This window comes from Cebus imitator, unplaced genomic scaffold (assembly GCF_001604975.1).
Source record: "Cebus imitator isolate Cc_AM_T3 unplaced genomic scaffold, Cebus_imitator-1.0 Scaffold190, whole genome shotgun sequence".
Lineage (NCBI taxonomy): Eukaryota > Metazoa > Chordata > Mammalia > Primates > Cebidae > Cebus > Cebus imitator.
In genome coordinates, this window is record NW_016107505.1 from 595,574 (window position 1) to 616,477 (window position 20,904).

At 60.4% G+C, this 20,904-nt stretch overlaps 3 protein-coding genes and 1 long non-coding RNA gene across 8 annotated transcripts in view; all 4 read left to right on the forward strand.

The window, feature by feature from the left end:
* Nucleotides 1-539: 539 nt before the first annotated feature.
* Nucleotides 540-2,631, forward strand: LOC119473860. Its single transcript, XR_005203109.1, has 3 exons — nt 540-629; nt 1,601-1,655; nt 1,812-2,631. It is a non-coding gene; the product is annotated as an uncharacterized LOC119473860 (long non-coding RNA).
* A 2,367-nt stretch (nt 2,632-4,998) lies between these two features.
* ZNF628 (zinc finger protein 628) lies at nt 4,999-12,648 on the forward strand. Its single transcript, XM_017546581.2, has 2 exons — nt 4,999-5,302; nt 9,294-12,648. Exons 1-2 carry the CDS (start codon nt 4,999-5,001, stop codon nt 12,524-12,526), a joined length of 3,537 nt encoding a protein of 1,178 aa, XP_017402070.2. The 3' UTR covers nt 12,527-12,648.
* A 418-nt stretch (nt 12,649-13,066) lies between these two features.
* On the forward strand, nt 13,067-15,653 carry NAT14 (N-acetyltransferase 14 (putative)). 2 transcript variants are annotated; one of them, XM_017546583.2, is made up of 3 exons: nt 13,067-13,360; nt 13,739-13,858; nt 14,503-15,653. In XM_017546583.2, the coding sequence occupies exons 2-3, from the start codon at nt 13,787-13,789 to the stop codon at nt 15,049-15,051; spliced, it is 621 nt and encodes a 206-aa protein (XP_017402072.1). In that variant the 5' UTR covers nt 13,067-13,360; nt 13,739-13,786; the 3' UTR covers nt 15,052-15,653. The 2 variants fall into 2 exon arrangements, with proteins under 2 accessions (XP_017402072.1, XP_037600927.1); XM_037744999.1 differs by lacking the exon at nt 13,067-13,360 and adding an exon at nt 13,371-13,519.
* An 833-nt stretch (nt 15,654-16,486) lies between these two features.
* The window catches only part of SSC5D (scavenger receptor cysteine rich family member with 5 domains), a 28,131-nt gene continuing 23,713 nt past the window's right edge, over nt 16,487-20,904 (forward strand). For 3 of the 4 annotated variants that reach the window (XM_017546584.2, XM_037745000.1, XM_037745001.1), the window contains exons 1-6: nt 16,487-16,650; nt 17,176-17,202; nt 17,507-17,815; nt 18,027-18,140; nt 18,378-18,488; nt 18,838-19,146. In XM_017546584.2, the coding sequence (XP_017402073.1) occupies nt 16,626-16,650; nt 17,176-17,202; nt 17,507-17,815; nt 18,027-18,140; nt 18,378-18,488; nt 18,838-19,146 (895 nt within the window). In that variant the 5' untranslated portion in view covers nt 16,487-16,625. The remainder of the gene's footprint in view (nt 16,651-17,175; nt 17,203-17,506; nt 17,816-18,026; nt 18,141-18,377; nt 18,489-18,837; nt 19,147-20,904) is intronic. The other variant, XM_037745002.1, reaches the window with a different exon arrangement.

The following is a 20,904-nucleotide window of genomic DNA, read 5'->3' on the forward strand; positions in this document are numbered from 1 at the left end:
TTCTGCCTCTGACACACTTTGCTTCTGCTATGCTGAAGCTAACCTACATCCAAGGGTCCTCTCCGCCCCCGACTTCTCTGCTATTCTCCTGCTTCAAGATGGCCGTGAGTCTGGTTCACGCCTGCGGTGTTGGGGGTGAGCCTCAAGGTTTCCTGTCCTGTTCTACTCCAGGTCTCAGGCACAGAGGGAAGGGTCCAGGGTCCATTGGTGAGAGGCTGAGGGGAGTGGACCCCTGGGTCTCTGGAGGATGGGAGGGAAGGATTGACCCTGAGGGCCAGTAAGGGGCCGCACCACGTGGCTGGGGTGTGGCCTCTGCTACCTCAATACACACTTTATCATGTGCACTGTCATCTGTTAGCTCTTATTTCAAAATCTGCATTCCACACACAGCCCAGGGGCCAAGAGCAACACCAGCTGGCCAGCTCTGTCCCGCTCAGGGTGGCTGCCTGCAGGCTGCGGCCTCGGGACTGTCCACCAGGGGCGCCCCCACAGCCTGTGCTGAGCAGCCTGACTCAAGGGGTGCGGCCCCAGAATGTGGGGCCCTCTCCTGTCACTGAGAAGAATCAGCCACAGCTGAGAGCTGGCTTCATGGACGTCTGTTGAGGACCTACACTTCCAGGTGCTGGAAGGTACTAAGGAATCCAGCCTAGTCTCCCCATCCTAGCCCTTGAAATGTTGTGTGTGTTGGGGGTGGATTTAATAATTCAACAAACATTTATTGAGCACCTTGCTTCACTGCGTGCTGGAGGAGGTGAAGTCAGAGACGCGGAGGGGGGCCAGACCCGCAGGGCCTTGAGAGTCGGGCAGGGGTTGGGCAATGAAGGTAAGCATGATGGAAAGTCACAGAAGGTTTGGGGCAGGTGCGGTGCTCTGACCTCAAGATCCTGCCCCAACCTCCTTTGCAGGCCTTGCTACAGCTGGAATGTGGGGGCCCCACCCCTTAATCCCCCTACCTCTGGATTGGGGTGTCACAGCCAGTCCAGCAATCCAGGAACAACCCAGGGTTTGTCCCTCCCTGTCCCCATCTGCTCATCTGCTCCCTCTTGCCCAGTCATTGTGGGGCCTTGTTTCCCTTTTTTTTTTCGAGACAGTCTTGAGTGCAGTGGTATGATCTCGGCTCACTGCAACTTCTGCCTTCCGGGTTCAAGAGATTCTCCTGCCTCAGCCTCCCAAGTAGCTGGAATTACAGGCATGCACCACCATGCCCGGCTAATTTTTATATTTTTGGTAGAAACTGGGTTTCTACAATCAGACCTGTTTCTTTAAAAAAAAAAAAAAAAAAAGCCAGGTGTGGTGGCTCACACCTGTAATCCTAGCATTTTGGGAGGCTGAGGCGGGCGGATCATGAGGTCAAGAGATCAAGACCATCCTGGCCAACGTGGTGAAACCCCGTCTCTATTTAAAAAAAAAAAAGAAATTGGGTTTCACCATGTTGGCCAGGCTGGTCTCGAACTCCTGACCTCAAGTGATCTGCCCGCCTTGGCCTCCCAAAGTGCTGAGATTATAGGCGTGAGCCACTGCACCCAGCCCCCTTAAAATTTATAATAAAAATATGCAGATGGCAGAGTCACAATGTATCACCTTTGTGTCCCCAACTCAGATGCAGAGGGGCTAACCCTGTCGCGTTTGGTTCACAACTCTTCTTCTGAGAGAAGGTAGGCCATGGCTGAATGTGTCCCCCCAGATTCAGATGCTGAAGTTGTAACTCCCAAGCTCTGGAGTGGAGGATATTAGGAGAAAGTGTTTAAAGAGGCAATTAAGTTAAAGTCACTAGGGTGGGCCCTAATGCAATCTGACTGGTGTCCTTATAGAAGAGATTAGGACACAGACATGCACAGAGGGAGCATCATGGAGGCCACACAAGGAGGACAACTGTCGGCAAGCCAGGAGAGAGGCCTCAGGGGAAGGCCACCCTGCTGACACCTTGACCACGGACTTCCATATCCAGAACCAGGTGAAAATACGTTTCTGCTGTTGGGGCCACTCAGTCTGTGGAACATTCTTTTGGGGGTCCTAGCTGTTAAACACGTGCTCTGAATGAAGAAACCCCCCCAAACAGGCTTTGTGTGAGCAACATGCTGTTTATTCACCTGGGTGTGGGCGGACTGAGTTTGAAAAGAGAGTCAGCGGAGGAGGGCGGTGGGATAGGAATTGGTTTCATAGGTTTCGGGTAGATAGGTTTCGGGTAGGCAGTGGAAAGTTACAGAAGTTACAGTTAAGGGTGGCTTTTGCAAGTTGGGAGGGGGTTGTAGGGTCTAGAGTCAGGAGGTTGACCAAGGTTGGTTACAAAGTCCAGTTGCCTTATCAGTTGAGGTGGGAATAAGGAACAATGGAAGAATGACTCAAAATTAATTAGGTGCCACAGGGGTTGATCGTTCTTCTTTTTGTGGTCTTCCACTTACTTCAGACTTTCTAGTTCCAGGAACTCATCCGGAGCGTGCGTGCAGGTCACAGAGGTTACCATGGCGCAGTCCATGGTACGGTAAGCCTAAAAGACCTTACACTAGCAGACTCTTATGATATTATGAGTGTATTCGTTATCTACGCTATGTAAGAAATAGCCACTAATGCATTGGGATTAAACAACGTACATTCATTATCTCACAGGGCTGGCCTCAGTCTGCTCCCATTACTGGCTCCAAGGCAGGGCTAGGCTGTTCTAAAAACAAACCTGTTGAATCCACATCACCTTTTTAGGGACAGCAGGTTGCCCAAGGCCATTGACTTCAAAACCTTTGTTTGACTTCCGCTGCAAAGTAGGGAAAGCTAAGGAGAGGAAGAGCCGGTCTTAGCCATGCCTCTCTCTCTTTTTTGAGAGGGTATTGACCTATTGCCTAGACTGGAGTTCAGTGGTACAATCTCAGTTCACTGCAGCCTCAACCTCCCAGGCTCAAGTGATTCTCTCACCTCAGCTGACTGAGTAGCTGGGACTACAGGCATGCACCACCACACGAAGCTAATTTTTTGTAGAGATTGGCCGGGCGCGGTGGCTCAAGCCTGTAATCCCAGCACTTTGGGAGGCCGAGGCGGGTGGATCATGAGGTCAAGAGATGGAGACCATCCTGGTCAACATGGTGAAACCCCGTCTCTACTAAAAATACAAAAAATGAGCTGGGCATGGTGGCGCGTGCCTGTAGTCCCAGCTACTCAGGAGGCTGAGGCAGGAGAATTGCCTGAACTCAGGAGGCGGAGGTTGCGGTGAGCCGAGATCGCGCCATTGCACTCCAGCCTGGGTAATGACCGAAACTCCGTCTCAAACAAAAAAAAAAAAAAAAAATTTTTTTGTAGAGATGAGGTCTTGCTATGTTGCCCAGGGTAGTTGTCTAATCCCTTTTATAATGCCTCTAGGTGGGCAGGTAAATGAGGGGGGCTGAGCTGAGGGCCCATTTCACTATCAGAGAGACCCAACTGGCCTGAGGCAAGGGGGATGGCAGTGGGCTCTGTGCCCCTCTTGGCAGCCAGCTGGGCAGTGCATTGCACATCCATGTCCCCACCTGGCATGGCACCCACTTTGTGTGGTTAATGCAGACATGAAAGGAATGTTTCGGCTGAGCTGGATGCCAAGGGTTTTACATGCACGAATACACAGAGTCATCACCGCCAAGACCCTGTAAGACAGGGGTGGGTCCATTTCAGCGCATATCAGCCCTGAGTTCCAGCCTGCTTGTAGACTTGGGGAAACTGTGTGGAAGGCTGGAAAAATCCACTCATTCAACAAACAAGTAACGTCTGCTTCTCGATCAGGGCCCAGGCTTGTTTGGAATAGGGCAGCAAATACACAAAAGGTCCCAGGTGTCATGGGACATAGATGTCGCAAAGCATGTAAGAGGGACTCCACCTAGCACAGGATGCTTTCCAGCGGGATCTTGCTGGGCAGGGAGGGGTTAAGGGCAGAAGGGCCTTCTGGCTTGAGAAACAGCATGCAGAATGGCCTTCAGCCCAAGGGGACTGTCTCTGAGCAGTGGCTCTAGACTAGTGGAACAATTTGGTAATGTCTGCAGATATTCTTTTTTGTTTGTTTTTTTGACAGAGTATTGCTCTGTTGCCAAGGCTGGAGTGCAGTGGCGTGATCTTGGCTCACTGCAACCTCCACGTCCTGGACTTGGGTGATTCTCCTGCCTCAGCCTCCCGAGTAGCTGGGATTACAGGCACTGGCCACCACACTCGGCTAATTTTTGTATTTTTAGTAGAGACGGGCTTTCACCATGTTGGCCAGGCTGGTCTCGAATTCTGGACCTCAAGGGTTCCGCCCACCTCGGCCTCCCAAAGTGTTGGGATTACAGGCGTGAGCATCAGCCACCATGCCTTGCCACCTGGAGATATTCTGAACTCTCCTAAGGGCTGTGTGGAGCGGGGCTTGGGGATGCTATCTGTATCTAGTGGTTGGGGGACAGGGATGCTGCTCACCACCCTACAGTGCACAGGACAGTCCCCACGGCAATGAATCCATCCCAAATGGCACTAGTGCCCTGGTTGAGAAAGTCCGTGAAGTGAATGACCCTCAGAAATGCCAGTGTGGGTGAAATGCTGGGTTGGTCGGGGGTTGAGCATGGAAAGGGGCTCTGGAGCAGCTCCGTCTCCCACTAAAACCCTAGGCCCCATAAGGAGTTTCTGGATTCCAGGCGCCCTGAACAGATCTTTGCCCAGCAGGAACCAGGTTTCTGCAGGGTCTGCACGAGCGTGCACGAAGCACACGAGCGTGCACGAAGCCCTGGGCACGCGGCTCTGCTGAGGGGCGGGAAGCGCTCCAGGCCTCGGTTTCCCGCAGGAGCGATTACACCGTGGGGGCGCGACGGCTTCATGGGAGGGGTTTTTGTACAACCATGCTGCATGGAAAGATTTTTCTGCAGATGAGCGGGAATCGGGACTAATAAAGGGGAACGTGCGGCTCCGCGTCTCGAAATGGCCGTACCCGGTCTTGGGCTTACCCGGGCTTCGGCCCCAAGGACCTGACAGCTGGAGTCCGGGACCACAACCGGGAGAACTACAAGTCCCAGGATGCCGCACGCTGCCTGCGCGGGAGCCCTGCGACGCCTGAGGCAGCCAATGGGAGGGTCTGGGGGCGGGAACTCGGCGCACTTGCGTCATGACGCGCCAAGGCGACGTCGGGGTTTGTGTGCGCGAGAGGCCGCCGATAAAGGTTGGGTGCCTCGCGCCGGGGGCCGTTGGGAGGGAGTACGCCCCCGCCCCCCCCTCCCCGGCCCCCACAGCTGCACCGCCGCTGCCGGGGCCCCACCTTCCCGTCGGCCCCCGCGGGAAGGTCCTGGGGCTCCCACCCTCGTTCCCCCGATTGGGACTGCAGGTGAGAGACCGGAGGGGTGGGGGTGGGGGGAGGGACCAGAGGGCGGAGACGTTGGGCGGGTGGGAGCGTGAAACCGGAAGGGGTACCTTAAAGGGGAGGTCGCTATTTCACCGCCGACTGTTGCCCCCCCCCGGGCTGGCTCCGCCCTCTTAAAGGGCAAGGGGTTGCATTGAGAGGGTGGGTCAGGCTTTGCATTTTTGCAAAAGCTTTCTGAGTTAAAAAAACTCTTTCCTCCTAAAAATTGGTTATTTCATTAAAGGCCAGTGAGTTTCCCAGACAATGAAGAAAAAACTCATGAGACCTGGTTGCTTCAAAGCGATCCCTCGTTTAGCTCGACGTAGGTTGAGATGGGTCTGCGGTGGCAGCATCCTGTTAAAGGGGAAGTCCAGCCTGCGTTAAGGGTGTGGCGCGGTGTTTTAAAGCGGTTGCCCTCTTCTTGCTAAATGGGATCCCGCTCTTACAGAGCACCGATGTCTTGTTTAAGGCGATGCTCGGCCTTCTTAAAGGCACGTGCAGCTTCGTAGGATCACTGGGTTCTTAAAAGGACTTGCTTACATATTACAGGGTACACTCATCTTTTAAAAAGGAAGTTCTTGGCCGGGCGTGGTGGCTCACCCCTGTAACCCCAGCACTTTTGGAGGCCGAGGCGGGAGGATCACTTGAGGCCAGTAGTTCAAGACCAGCCCGGGCAACATGGTGAAACCCCATCTCTACTAAAAATACAAAAATTAGCCGGGGGTGGTGGCGTGCACCTGTAATCCCAGCCACTCAGGAGGTTGAGGCAGGATAATCTCTTGAACCTGGGAGATGAAGGTTGCAGTAAGCAGAGATCACGCCACTGCCTCCAGCCTTGATGACAGAGTGAGACCCTGTCTCCAGAAAAAAAAAGAAGAAAAAGACAAGGAAGTTCTTATAGCTTGTCCAAAGGGGATGCCCAGCCTTCATTCATTCAAAACGTGTTTACTGAGCACACACTCTGCAGACATTATTGTAGGCGCTGGGATAGGATACCACATTGGAACAGTTAGAAACCCCTGTTTTCACGGTGCTGACATCCTAGCATGAGGAGACAGAGTGAGACAGAAAGCACACTGCTTATATAGTAGCGGTTCTTGGTGCTCCCCTGGGTTGACATCGTGGCAAAGACCTGGAGGTGCAGGAGTGAGCTTTGTGAACAGTGTAGAGGAGGGCTTCATAGGCCAGTGTCAGTCTGGCATCCAGTGGGTTGAGGCCAGGGATGCTGCCAAACACCCTACAGTGCACAGGACCGCCCTCAACAAAGAATGTCCTGGCCCCAAATCTCAGCACTGCTGAGGCTGAGCATCACTGGTTGTATAGTCCATTAGAAGGTGATCAACGCTGTGGGGAAAAAAAGATGGCAGGAAAAGGGAACAGGGAGTTGGAAGGGATTGGAGATTTAAATAGGGGTGTCAAGGAAGCTCTTGCAGAGGGGATTTCAGCAAAGACTTGGAGGTGAAAGAGAGAGCAGTGCAGGTGGAAAGGGAGGGGCGGTTCTAGGCAGGTGCCCTGAGGTGGGAGCAGGCCTGTCTGGCCAGCCTGGGTGACCAGAGTGACCAGGGGCAGGTGGCCAGTGAGAACAGCAGGAGGACAAGTCAGGGAGGGGACAGGCTGAAGGCTGCGGGAAGTGGGCAGGCTTCAAGACCGGAGCTGTGGTGGTGTCTGAGCACAGGAATGTAACGCCCTGCCCTCCCTGCTGATGGGTTCACTTCAGCTTGTGTGTTGGGAACAGATGGGTGGGCAGGGCACCGGTGGAAACACGGAGATCCATGAGGAGGCTGTTGCAGCTACCTGGGAGAGAGAAGGTGGTGCCACAGATAAAGGTGGAGGGCTGGAGAAGTGGCCAGATCCTGGATAGTTCTGGCTGGAAGGAGAATCTGCTGACGGATGATAGAGAGGAGGTGAGGAGCATTTGGCCTGAGGAGGACAGTTGCCATGTTCAGAAATGAAGCTATGGGTGGAGTAGAAGTTGGGGGCAAAAAAGGAGCAAAAAAACCATAGTTCGATTTGGGGTACGTTAAGTTTGAGGGTCTGCGAGGTGTCAAATGGCACAGTCTAGCAGGTGGCGTGGCATTCAGAGGATAGGTCTCATAGAGCTCGGGGCCTGGAGTCATTGTTCACAGACGGTGGAGTCCTGAGAGTGGGTAGGGGCTCCCAGGGAGAGAGGACAGACAGAAGAGGACCAAGGGGGGCCGAAGCCCTGGATGCTTCCACATGTAGAGGTCAGGGAGGTGAGAAGGAACCAGGCTGGGGCTAGGATGGGGTGTCAGGTGAGGAAGGACAGCTAGGGAGTGAGGTATCCTGGAGGCTAGGGGGAGGCAGGCCATGGACCCAGTGACAAGCGAGCCATTTTGGGCCATGCGCCACTGAAGCCACGGTGGAGTGGGGGAACCAGTGTGGGACTGAAGGGGTTTGAGCTGGGAAGGAGTGAGTTGACACAAGCTGCTCTGCTATGAAGGGATGGAGAAATGAGTTCGCAGATGGATGGGTAAGTGGTTTTTAAAGATGGGAGACCCAGATTGTTGGTTCTGTTGATGGCAACCATCCAGGAGAGGAGGAAAAGTGGTGGATATGAGTGGGAAGGCAGGGTCCACGAGCACCAGGTCAGGCATGTGGGGAAGGATAGCACAGGCTTTCTGGACCTCACACTGCTGACCTCGTGGATGGGATTGTTCTTGGCTATAGTGTCGTCCCATGAATTGTAGGGTGTTGAGCAGCATCTCTGGCTGCCACCCACTAGATGCCAGGAGCACTTACCTCTCTGGTTAACAGACAACCCAAATGCCTCCAGGCAGTGCCAGATGTCCCCTGGGTAGGAGGCACAATTTGTCCCAGTTGAGAACCACTGGTATGGTGGTCAGAATGTGAGAACCTTCGCTTCTGATTGCTTTTATTTTCACAGAGGCATGATCAAGGTCAGGATTGCCTGCCAAGAACAGGAGGGGAGAGGAGGGGCTGGAGGTTTCAGGAGAAAGCTCCATGGCAAGTAGTCACCTGGAGAGTGCACGGATCAGAGAAGTGTAGTGTGAGCCAGGGAGGGTGATGGTGAGGAGGACGCAGGGCGGCATGGATGGTAGATGGGCTGGAGTCTAAGGATTTGGGGAATTGAAGCACCAAGCGGGAGTGACCTAGAAGGCTTTGTGGTGGTGGGAAGTAGGTTATTCCAGGCTCAGACCATGAGGACACTTTTTTTTTTCTTTTTTGAGACAGAGCCTTGCTCTATCACCCAGGCTGGAGTGCAGTGGCTCGATCTCAGCTCACTGCAACTTCCACCTCCCGTGTTCAAGCGATTCTCCTGCCTCAGCCTCCAGAGTAGCTGGGATTACAGGTGCCTACCACCTCGCTCAGCTAATTTTTGTAGTTTTAGTAGAGATGGGGTTTCACCATGTTGGACAGGCTGGTCTCAAACTCCTTACCTCAGGTGATCCACCTGCCTTGGCCTCTTAAAGTGCTGGGATTTCAGGCGTGAGCCCCCATGCCTGGTGCCACGAGGAGGCTTTAGTTAGCATGAAGAGGTTTAGGGTATGGCAGTGGGAGGAATGTTGAAGCCCAGGTCGGGGATGAGGTCTAGAGGGAGAACAGCAAAGAGTGAAGCTAGGAGAGCCTCTCTGTGTGTCTTCTTCAGGGACCCTTTCTGTGTTTAGAGGGAGCGAGCAGAGTCCTAAAGGCAGCACTTGCTCTCTTGAAGGTGGGGCCCAGCCTTCTCAGACCTGGCCAGCCTCCCAAGGAGGGTGATCACCTTGCCCCAGTTTGCTGAGGAGTTTCCATTTCAGCTCTGAAAGTCCAGTATCACTGGCACCTGCTCAAGTCCCAAGCAAACTTGGACCATTGGAGACCCTGATCCTACGGAAAGTCCCTTGCAAAGTGGGTGACCTGGGGAGGTAGTCCCTGTCCCTTAAAGAGCCAGTGTGTAGGTTTGGGGTTGAGATGATCCAGTGCTGGGCAAGTCCCTGACGCGGAATCCCTCCCCCAGGTGTGATGGTCGGCTCACACGAGGACATGGCGCCGGCCTCTACTGCAGAGGGGACCGGGGAGAAGCCAGGCCCTGCGGCCCCAGCGGCCCAGTATGAGTGCGGGGAGTGCGGCAAGTCATTCCGGTGGTCGTCCCGGCTCCTGCATCATCAGCGCACGCACACAGGCGAGCGGCCCTACAAGTGCCCAGACTGCCCCAAGGCCTTCAAGGGCTCCTCGGCCCTGCTCTACCACCAGCGAGGCCACACAGGCGAGCGGCCCTACCAGTGCCCCGACTGCCCCAAGGCCTTCAAGCGCTCCTCCCTGCTGCAGATCCACCGCAGCGTGCACACCGGCCTGCGGGCCTTCATCTGCGGCCAGTGCGGCCTGGCCTTCAAGTGGTCGTCCCACTACCAGTACCACCTCAGACAGCATACAGGCGAGCGGCCCTACCCGTGCCCGGACTGCCCCAAGGCCTTCAAGAACTCGTCCAGCCTGCGGCGCCACCGCCACGTGCACACCGGCGAGCGGCCCTACACCTGCGGCGTCTGCGGCAAGAGCTTCACGCAGAGCACCAACCTGCGGCAGCACCAGCGCGTGCACACGGGCGAGCGGCCCTTCCGCTGCCAGCTGTGCCCCAAGACCTTCACCCACTCCTCCAACCTGCTGCTGCACCAGCGCACCCACGGCGCCGCCCCCACTCCCGCCCCGGGCCCCGCCCCCACCCCTGGCGCCGCCCCCGCGGCCCCGCACCCCCAGCCCCAGGAGCCCAGTGGCAGCAAGGTCTTCGTGTGCGACGCCTACCTGCAGCGGCACCTCCAGCCCCACAGCCCGCCCACGCCTCCCGCCCCGCCGCCCCCGCCGCCCCCGCCGCCGCCTCCACCCGTGGTGCCCGAGCTCTTTTTGGCGGCGGCGGAGACCACGGTGGAGCTGGTGTACCGCTGCGATGGCTGCGAGCAGGGATTCAGCAGCGAGGAGCTGCTCGTGGAGCATCAGCCGTGTCCCGGGCCCGAGGCGGTGCCCCAGCCCCAGGACGCACCAGTCGAGGCGCCCAACGCCGACCCGCCACCGTCCCCTCTGCCGCAGCGCCCTTCTGCCGCCGCCGCCCCTGGTTTTGCCTGTCTGCCCTGCGGTAAGTCCTTCCGGACGGTGGCCGGGCTCTCCCGCCACCAGCACACCCACGGGGCTGCTGGCGGGCAGGCGTTCCGCTGTGGTAGCTGCGATGGCTCATTTCCGCAGCTGGCCAGCCTCCTGGCGCATCAGCAGTGCCATGTGGAAGAGGCGGCGGCCGGGCGGCCGCCCCCGCAGGCTGAGGCTGCTGAGGTCACCTGCCCCCAGGAACCGCTGGCGCCCGCCGCCCCAGCCCCGCTGCCACCTACGGCCGCCCCGGTTTCTGCAGAGCGGCCCTACAAGTGTGCCGAGTGCGGCAAGGCCTTCAAGGGCTCGTCGGGGCTGCGCTACCACCTGCGGGACCACACCGGCGAACGGCCCTACCAGTGCGGCGAGTGCGGCAAGGCCTTCAAACGCTCTTCCCTGCTGGCCATCCACCAGCGCGTGCACACCGGCCTGCGGGCCTTCACCTGCGGCCAGTGCGGCCTCACCTTCAAATGGTCGTCCCACTACCAGTACCACCTGCGGCTGCACTCGGGCGAGCGGCCCTACGCCTGCGGGGAATGCGGCAAGGCCTTCCGCAACACATCGTGCCTGCGGCGCCACCGCCACGTACACACCGGCGAGAGGCCCCACGCCTGTAGCGTCTGTGGCAAGAGCTTCGCACAGACCTCCAACCTGCGGCAGCACCAGCGTGTGCACACCGGCGAGCGGCCCTTCCGCTGCCCGCTCTGCCCTAAGACCTTCACCCACTCCTCCAACCTGCTCCTGCACCGGCGCACGCACTCTGCCGAGCGCCCCTTCACCTGCCCCATCTGCGGTCGTGGCTTCGTTATGGCCGCCTATCTGCAGCGGCACCTGAGGACGCACGCCCCCGCCAACACGGCTCCCAGCACCACAGCCCCCGCCGCCGGTCCCCAGCCCCCTGCCCCGCTGGCCGCCGCCGCCGCGGCCCCGCCAGCCACCCAAGATGTCCACGTCCTGCCCCACCTCCAGGCCACGCTCTCCCTCGAGGTGGCGGGGGGCACGGCCCAGGCCCCAACCTTGGGCCCAACGGCGCCCAACTCTCAGACATTTCTCCTGGTACAGACTGCCCAGGGCCTCCAGCTGATCCCCAGCAGCGTGCAGCCCCCTGCTCCTCCGCCCCCTCCCACACCGCCCAAGCTCATCCTGCTGCCCTCCTCCAGTGCTGGGGCGGGGGGCGGCCGTGCAAGGCAGGGGCCACTGGCAGTGGGGAAGGCAGGTCAGGGAGCGGGAGTTGTCTGGCTGCCGGGCCCTGGGGGTCTGGGGGTGCAGGGAGCGGCCAGCGCTGGGGCCAGCGGGGGAGGGCAGAGCCTCATCGTTTTGCAGAATGTAGGGGGCGGGGAGGCAGGGCCACAGGAAATGAGTGGGGTGCAACTCCAGCCCCTCCGGCCAGCCTCAGAAGTGACCACGGTCCAGCTCCAGCCAGCACAGGAAGTGACCACGGTCCAGTTCCAGCCGGCACAGGAAGTGACCACGGTCCAGCTCCAGCCGGCACAGGAAGTGACCACAGTCCAGCTCCAGCCGGCACAGGAAGTGACCACGGTCCAGCTCCAGCCGGTGGCCGGCCAGCTCTCCAATTCCAGTGGAGGAGCTGAGGCGCCCAACCTGCTGGTGGTTCAGAGTGGGGCAGCTGAGGAGTTGCTCACAGGCCCGGGCCCCGGGGAGGCGGGGGATGCTGAGGCCAGCACCGGTGTGGTCCAGGATGTCCTCTTTGAGACACTGCAGACGGACGAGGGCTTGCAGAGCGTGCTGGTGCTGAGCGGGGCGGATGGCGAGCAGACCAGGCTCTGCGTACAGGAGGTAGAAACCCTTGCCCCTGGGCTGACCGAGCCGCCGGCCACCGGCTCACCGGGACAGAAACTCCTCATCATCCGTAGCGCCCCGGCCACTGAGCTACTGGACAGCAGCAGCGCCGCAGGAGGCGCCGCCACGCTGCAGCTCCTGGCCCCACAGCCGTCCGGCCCAGCCTCGGCTCCCGCGGCGCTCCCCGCGGCTCCAGCCTCCCAGATGGTACAAGTGGTCCCCGCGGGAGCTGGGACTGGTGTCATGACCCCGCAGGGCCTGCCCTCCATCCAGATTGTGCAGACCCTACCCGCAGTCCAGCTAGTGCACACGTTTTGAGGAGAGCCAGTGGTTCTCCCGCCCTACACAGAGACCCCGACTCACTGCAGGTCTGGGCCGGGGCGGGGCGCGGCTGTGTGTTGCAGGCTGGGCTTGCTAATAAAGACCCAAGTCTCCCCGCCTGTGTTTTGTTTTCCTGGGGGGAGGGAAGGGGGCAAAGTCATGGCCATAGCCCCTGCCTGGGAGCGTGGAGTCTTAACTTCTGCGTCCTGTGGCCAGCCACTATGTGAGGCTCAGTTTCCCCGTCCTGAAACAAAAAAGGACGCAGGGGTCACTACAGCGGGGAGGTGGTGGCATCAGAGTCCAGCTAGTGTCATTTGTTGACTGTGAGTAGCCCCGCTACCCCCTCATTTGGAAAACGGGGATCCTTAGGCGGGAGAGCCCTGCGAGCCTTGGCGCCCCGTGGGTGGAATGGGGGGGTCGGGCGCCGCTGGGCTTGAGGATGCTGAGTGCGGCCGGCTCCTCCCGCGAAGGCCGGGGCACCACGGAGAATCCACCCGCTGGCATCGCCGCCTGCGCTCAGGTTGCTAGGCAACGAGGGCACGTGGGGCGGGGACCCGCGCTGGTGCCCGCCCGCCGCCTGTCTCCTGCCGGCGCCCGCTCCCATCTTTCCTCAGGTCCCCTTTCCCGCTGCTCCTTCTCTAGGGTAGGAGAGGTCACCTCCTGGCCCTCCGCTCGGCTCCCCCCGCCCGCGCTCCAGGGAGCTTAGCAACGGTTGCTACGGCCGGGAGCAGGCGCCGCGGCCCCCCCCGCGGGTGACGTCACTTCCGCCAGCGACCCCCTTGCCGACCCGCTCCCGGAGCCTGGCCAAAGGACCAAAAGCGACCCGCGCAGGTGCTGGCGGGTCCTTGTTTTTTGTGGCGCGGGACGGGGACGACTGTGGGGAGGGAGCGCTAGGGGCTGGGGCGGAGCCAGCGTGGTGCGTCCTCTGGCCTGTGGGTGCCTGGGAGGGAGCCCCGTCCTGCAGTACTGGCGTCCACAGCGCGTTTAGGGGTAGATCGCTGAATAATTCGCGGGAGGGGAGATCCCGGGAGACTCTGGCGAGGTCGCTAAGTATTGTGGGGGTCGCCTGTCCTGCCGAGCTCCTCGCTTTGGGCCCCGAGGGTTCTGTATCCTCATCTGGGAAGTGCTGCTGGTGCTGCTCCCCACCCCGCGGGGGGCTTTGGGGACAGAGGTGCCTCCCTGACGCCGACCTACTTGTGTTCTCACCAGGTGCACGACGCCAGCTCTCTTCTGGGGGGCGGGGGCCTGGGGGCTGCCATGGCCCCCAGCCACCTGTCAGTGCGGGAGATGAGGGAAGATGAGAAGCCCCTGGTGCTGGAGATGCTGAAGGTGAGAGGCAGGGCCCCAAGGAGTGGCTGCAGCCGGGCATTGCAAGTGGGTTCAGCCACTCCCTCCACCTGAGCCAGCCTGGACCCCTGGAGCAGGATCTTTTCCTCCTGAGCCTCAGCAGGCTCCCAGCTGGAAGTGCTGATGAAAACCACAGCAGGTGTGGCAGCTGGGGGCTCACCCCCACCCCCCGCGGGCCCTAGTGGGGCCCCAGTACCGACGCCCTCCCTGGTGTCCCACCTCCAGTCAGCCCTGCACACCAGCACAAGAGCCATTTCTGTGCCTTGACCCCAGCTCTTCAAAGCACAGCCCAGCGTCCCAGCCTAGTCCAGCAGTCCCTCCAGCCTCCACTCCAGCCTGGGCCATGCTCCCTGTCCTTACTTCCCTGGCACCTCACTGTGGCACCACCACTGAATTGGGTGCCTCCACAGTCCTAATTGACTCAGCCATCCATCATTCATTCATTCACTCATTCATTCATTCATTCATTCACTCCATACCCAGTGTGCTACACTGCTGATCATCGCACCACGCTGCCTTCTCCTCCCATTTGGGAGCTCCCACCCTGCTCCGGGCAGGGTCCACCTCCTTTCCTGTCCAGGAGGCCCTAGCGTTTTGGATGGCTGAGCCACCCCTCCTGCCCACAGGCCGGCGTGAAGGACACGGAGAACCGCGTGGCCCTCCATGCCCTGACACGGCCACCAGCCCTGCTCCTCCTGGCGGCGGCCAGCAGCGGCCTGCGCTTTGTCCTGGCTTCCTTTGCCCTGGCCCTCCTCCTGCCGGTGTTCCTGGCTGTGGCCGCTATGAAGCTGGGCCTGCGGGCCCGATGGGGCTCACTGCCTCCCCCGGGTGGCTTGGGGGGCCCCTGGGTGGCAGTGCGGGGCTCTGGCGATGTGTGTGGGGTCCTGGCCCTGGCCCCTGGCACCAATGCAGGGGATGGGGCCCGGGTCACCCGCCTCTCTGTCTCTCGCTGGCACCGCCGCCGGGGAGTGGGCAGGAGGCTGCTGGCCTTTGCGGAGGCCCGGGCTCGGGCCTGGGCTGGGGGCATGGGGGAGACCCGGGCTAGGCTCGTGGTCCCCGTGGCTGTGGCCACCTGGGGGGTGGCGGGGATGCTGGAGGGCTGCGGCTACCAGGCTGAGGGGGGCTGGGGCTGCCTAGGCTACACACTGGTGAGGGAGTTCAGCAAAGACCTGTGAGGCTACAGACCGCCAGGAAGGGCAGGGAAGGAGGGAGGGGCACCAGCACATGATGAGCACCTACTGTGTGCAGGTACTTTTACATCCACTCCCTTGGTGAGTCCTCAGCCACCCAGGGCTCAGAAACAGAGGTCTGCTGAGGGGAGGAGCCTGGCCTTCACCCACCAGCCGGCAGTGTGAAGTCTGCAGTGTTTTAGCCTCTCAGAGTAGAATGACTCCTTTCCCTCTCTGGTCTCGAGGTCAGCCTCTCCAACCCCTACCTCAGCTCCGTCTGCACTGAGAAATCTCCTTGGTCGACGTGTCTGCAAAGCCAGTGCTGTCTGTGCCACAGGCCTGGGAGAGCTAACTGGGGAGGGGGAGAGGAGGCCGAGCAGAATATGCCCCAGAGTTAGGATTTGTGACTCTGCCTCCCTGGAGCCGGAGTGGGTTAGACGCCTGCCCTTGGAGGGGACCAGGTTGACTACTTAGGGGTTGCAGTGCACAGGGCTGCCAGGCTTGGCCCCTCTCTGGAAAGGTGGAGAGCTGAAACGGCAGCCCTGGCCCTCCCTCCAGACCCGTCTGGTTTTTTACACTATTTGTTAATAAAGCCTGAAACCGCTGTGTGCCTGTCTCATCTCTGATGCTTTTTCCAGACTGTCTCTGGACACCCCCACCCGCTTCAGTCTGGCCCCTCCTTTCCCCAGTTGACATTAATTGTTGGGGGGCGGTGCTGGACTGGGAGAATGGGAGACTGTGAGCTCAGGGGCAGCCCTGGGCCCTGCCAGCCCTTCTGAGTCACGCTCCCTATTACCGAATTTTTTCCGCCTCACAGCTGCCTGGTGTGCAGGGAGTGGGGTGTGTGTGTGTGTGTGTGTGTGTGTGTGTGTGTGTAGCCCCTCCCCCTCACAAGCCTTGACCTTGGGCTGCTTATCTCCCTACCCCAGCTCCCTCTGGGACAGTGAAGTTCAACCTCTCCTCCCTCAGCTGGGGACGGGGGGGCTTCACATTCAGATCCACCAGTGAGGGGCAGGACTGGAGGGTCGGGTTTTTCAGTCTCTTCCTCATCCGGGAAGTCCCTCCTGGTGTCTGGCTGCAAATCTTGCTGCTGCACCAAGAGTCCCAGGTCTGCCCAGCCCCAACCTGAGCAGTGGTCTCACCGTATTTCCCTTACCAGATGAGAGGAGGCAGCAGGTAGGCGCCCCCTCCTGCTCACAGTGGCCCCCAACGCACAATCCCTGCCCTGTGCCTTCCTGCAGCCGGCCACCCCCTAAGCATCTCAGCACAGTGCTTCGCTGGCTGGAGCCTGCCTCTTTCTCCCGTGTGGGTGTCTGCAGTTGGACACCCTCCCTCCCGCCCGCCACCCCCCTCCCCCAATGCCTCAGCCGCCGGCCAGCCCCCTCCAGCCCGCCCTGTCCCCTGCCGCCTCCCTGCAGCCTCTTTCTTCCTCCTGGCAAAGCGTCCAGCCCTGCCTGCTCCTCCTCAGGCCTGGGCGCCTCCGGCAGGCACTCCCTCCCTCCCCCTCTCCCCAGCTGCCTCCTCCTCTCCTCTCCCGTTCTCCTTCCCTTTTCACCCCATCCCCTGCCCTGGCTGCAAACATGAGGGTCTTGGCCTGCCTCCTTGGTGAGTGATCCCTTCTCCTTGGGGACTCAGGGGGCCTAGGCCCCCAGCTCTGACCTCTTAGCTTATCCAGTTTAAGGACTCAAACTTCCGGGACTGGTCCCTGGTGCTTGGGGTACCCTGACATCCCTTCTGAGGCTCCCTGCCTGCTCAGCGCAGCCTTCTGCCAGCCCAGAAACCCGAGGGATCTGCCCCCTGCCCGCCCCCAGCCCTGACCCTGCAGGGGATCTCCCAGACATCTGACCTTTAGCCAAGACCATGTGGGAACACCAAAACCATGGTCCTTAGCCCTGACTTCAGGGGCCAGGCAACTGCAGCCCCACCCACCCGCTTCAGAGACCCAAGTCTCATCCAGGCCCTCTGTCCAGAGTCCTGCCTCCCAGCCATGGGGTTCCTGGTTCAGAGGTGTGAGGATGTGAGGAGAGTATGTGTGTGTGTCGGGGTATTCAAGATGAGGGGCCTGTGCTGGAGAAAGGAACACCCGAGGCCTGCCCCTCACTCTGCCCCACTCTCCACCCTCCCTTGCAGCGGCACTGGTGGGGATCCAGGCTGTTGGTAAGTGCCCCAGACTTCTCCCACCTGCCCCCCTCCCAGCGCCAGGCCTCCCCCTTCTGCCCATCTAGGCCTGGCCTCACCCCCACCTGAATTCCACTATGACCTTTGCCACTGCCCCCTGTTGGGATCCCCCAGGTGTCTGGGTGAATCTCTCTGAGCATCCAGAAGTCCTGGCCCAGGGGTCAGTGAGTAGGGCTGCTAGCTACCGACAGTACCTGCAGGACAGGCCCCGCCCCTACAGTCCCCCTGACCGTGAGGCCCGAGGGATGCCCCTCCTTGCCACAGCCATTCCTCCACCCCTCAGAGCGGCTGCGCCTGGCCGATGGCCCCCATGGGTGCGCTGGCCGCCTGGAGGTCTGGCACGGAGGGCGCTGGGGCACTGTGTGTGACGACGGCTGGGACCTGCGTGACGCCGCCGTGGCCTGCCGGCAGCTGGGCTGCGGAGGGGCACTGGCTGCCCCCGGGGGCGCCTTCTTCGGGGAGGGGGCAGGGCCTGTGTGGCTCAGCGAGCTGGCTTGCCGGGGCCATGAGGGGCAGCTGGGCGTCTGCCACCACCGGGGCTGGAAGGCCCACATCTGCTCCCACGAGGAGGACGCGGGCGTCGTCTGCGCAGGTGAGGGCACCCTGGCTGCTCCTTCAGGGGCGGCTCCTTTGGAGATGACCCAGGGACCCCAAGTCCTGAGCCCCAGCAAGTCTGAGTGTGCAGCCGTCCAGAGACACCCAGCCTCCCATCCCCTCCAGAGCCAGGTGTCTCACTCCCTCTGCCAGGGACCAAATGACCTCTGACCCCTACTCTCCTCATCACTTCTGTCTCCCGCCCACAGGTCAGCGCGTGGCTAACTCCAGGGACAATTCAGCATCTCCCCTAGATGGGGCTCCCTGGCCAGGGCTGTCGGTGGAGCTGGGTCCCAGCACAGAGGAGAACCCAGTGACACACGGTGAGCCCAGAGGACTGCCATGCCGCCCCCACCCAGCGCACCCTCCTGCATCTGCCGAGGGGACAGGGACCGCTGCACTAAGAACTCCCAGGGGACAGATTGTCCCCCCACTCCTGTCTCCTTCATAGCCCAGGGAGTCCTCTGTCACTTCAGACCCTCAGAGAGGGAGGCCCGGCCCCCACATGGGAGGAAGCATGAGGAGTGAAGTTCCTGACTCCTGGCTGTCTCTCCTCCCAGCCCCCCGCCCAGCTGGGAACCCCCAGAACGCCTCCCGGAAGAAAGGCCCCCGGCCCAAGCAGGCCAAGTCCACCCGGGCCCCTCTGCTGACAACTGGAGCCCCCCGCCAAGGTAAGCTCCCTGAAGGCTCCCCCGACCCCAAACCTGGATGCTGTGAGGCCTGGGGCCCAGATAAACTGAGGACCTGCGGGTGCCCTCTCCTTAGCCGAGGCCCTGGAAGGATCCCAGTGTTTACCTCGTCCCTCCTGGGGATTTAAAAGCCAGGCCTGGTGTCCCCTCTTCCTGCCCTGTCAGGAGGTGTCCTGGCCCACTGAGGTCGTGGACTCTCCCCTTAACGGCTGCTGGAGGGCAGATCTCAGGCCATCGCTGCCTCAGGCCTGTTTCCCCAGGTGAAGACCAAGGGAGGGGTATTTGAATCATTCCTTACGAGCCTCCTGTCCCCTCCCTGTTCACCCCACAGAGCGGCTGCGCCTGGTCTCTGGCCCCCACAGGTGTGCCGGCCGCCTGGAAGTCTGGCATGGCGGGCGCTGGGGCACCGTATGTGATGATGGCTGGGACCTGCGCGACGCCACCGTGGCGTGCCGGGAGCTGGGCTGTGGGGGGGCGCTGGCTGCCCCCGGCGGTGCCAGATTTGGGCCTGGCGCAGGGCCCGTGTGGATGGACGACGTGGGGTGTGGAGGAGGAGAGCAGGCCCTCCGAGACTGCCCCCGGAGCCCCTGGGGCCGGAGCAATTGTGACCACAGCGAGGATGCCGGGCTGGTCTGCACTGGTATGTTGGGGCTGGGGCCCGGCCCCCTCCCACCTCCCTCAACCCCCAGCCCCCTCTTTCCCCTCCAGGAAGCTGCAGAGGGTCTGCTTCAGGTCTGCTCCTGCCTGCTTGCTCTCTGCATGCCCAGCGCCCACTTGCCACGCTCTCCAGCCCCTCCTTCCTCAGCTCCTGCTGTTCTCCTTGCCAGGAGCAGGCGGAGCAGGCATGAGGCTTGGGCTACCACTCATCCCTGTCCCAGGGCCCAGGCCAGTGACCATTTGTATAAGCCTCAGTTTCCCTGAAGGAGCAGTGGAGCTAAGAATACCTGCCTCAGGCTTGAGCCAAGTCCTGGAATGCAAGAAGCCCTTCCTGCCCTCTGCCACTGGCTGCTCATGGCAGGGGACCCTCTCCCAGAGCCCTTGTCTCTGTGGGCCAACCTCTCTCCCCCATCCTCAAGGGAGCTGGTGGGCAGTGACTTGGGGGCATGGAGGGAGACTGAGGTATGGTGGGGGCACCCATGGGTGAGCCTCTACCTCACCTCATACACACCCCCTCAGCATGGGGTCTAGCTGTCTCCTGGGGGTCCCTCCCCTCTCCCGTCCACCTTGGACCTGGGGTAGAACCCAGCAGATGGCTGTGGGGGAGGAGTTGGGTGAAGGCTCAGGGGCTCTCTCCCTCCTTCTTGCCTCCCTTCCTCCCTCTTTTTCCCTTTGTCTTTCCTTTCTTTCCTTCCACAAATCTTTACACACCACCATGGCAGGACCTGGGAACCACAGGAGAAAGGGCCAGTGCCCACCCTGCTGGACTGTGTGGTCCATCGACTGTAGGGGGCCGGCAGGCGGAGGGCAGGCACCTGGTGTTTCATCTGTGCAGGTGTGGGGACAGTACAGGGGCTGCAGGCAAAGCTGGGTGCCTGCCCAGGAGGGGTAGGAAACACTGACCTCGGTGGATGTCCGGGGGGAAGAGAAGAGAGAAAGAGGCTGACCTGAATCCCTGCTGCGTGCTGGGCCCTGTGCTACTTCACCTGTGGCTGCTCTGAGCCTCCCACAGCCCCAAGGGAGAGGATCCTCATCCCTCTCCACAGATCTGGGACTGAGGCTCAGAGGTGACATAAACGGCTCAAGATCCATGTGCCTAGTCAGTCCCAGCCTCAGCTCCTGACCCTTCTGGGTCTGTGGAAACCCATGCCCCCCACACCTGTGGGACCGCACAGTCGGCCATAGGGACGTGGTGGGGACGGAGACCGGGACACAGAGGTCAGCGTAGGAGTGAGGGGCAGAGAAAAGTTGTGCGGGGTGGGAAGGCACCTTTGTGTGCCTAGTGTACAAGATGTGGGGACAGAAATGAGGCCTTCAGAGCAGAGTTCATTGAAGTTGAGGCTCTAGAGGGGAGAAGGTCAAGTTGCCAAGAAAGGAAATGAACGAACCACTGAGGCGTCTGGTGACGCTGGGAGCTTCGCCAGCATCTCACTTAATTCTCATTGCCGCTCTGGGAGCGAGACGCTCCCCTTCCCTGTCTGCAGATGAGGAAAAGCAGACAGGTGTGTTAGGCTGCTCCTTAGTTCTGTTCTTTTCTCTAGAACAGTGACAGAGAGAGGGATGCCACAATCCTCCAGTGATGACTCAACCCTTACCCCAACAGAAATGTACCTTAAAAGCCAGGCAGCCGGGCGCGGTGGCTCAAGCCTGTAATCCCAGCACTTTGGGAGGCTGAGGCGGGTGGATCACAAGGTCAAGAGATTGAGACCATCCTGGTCAACATGGTGAAACCCCGTCTCTA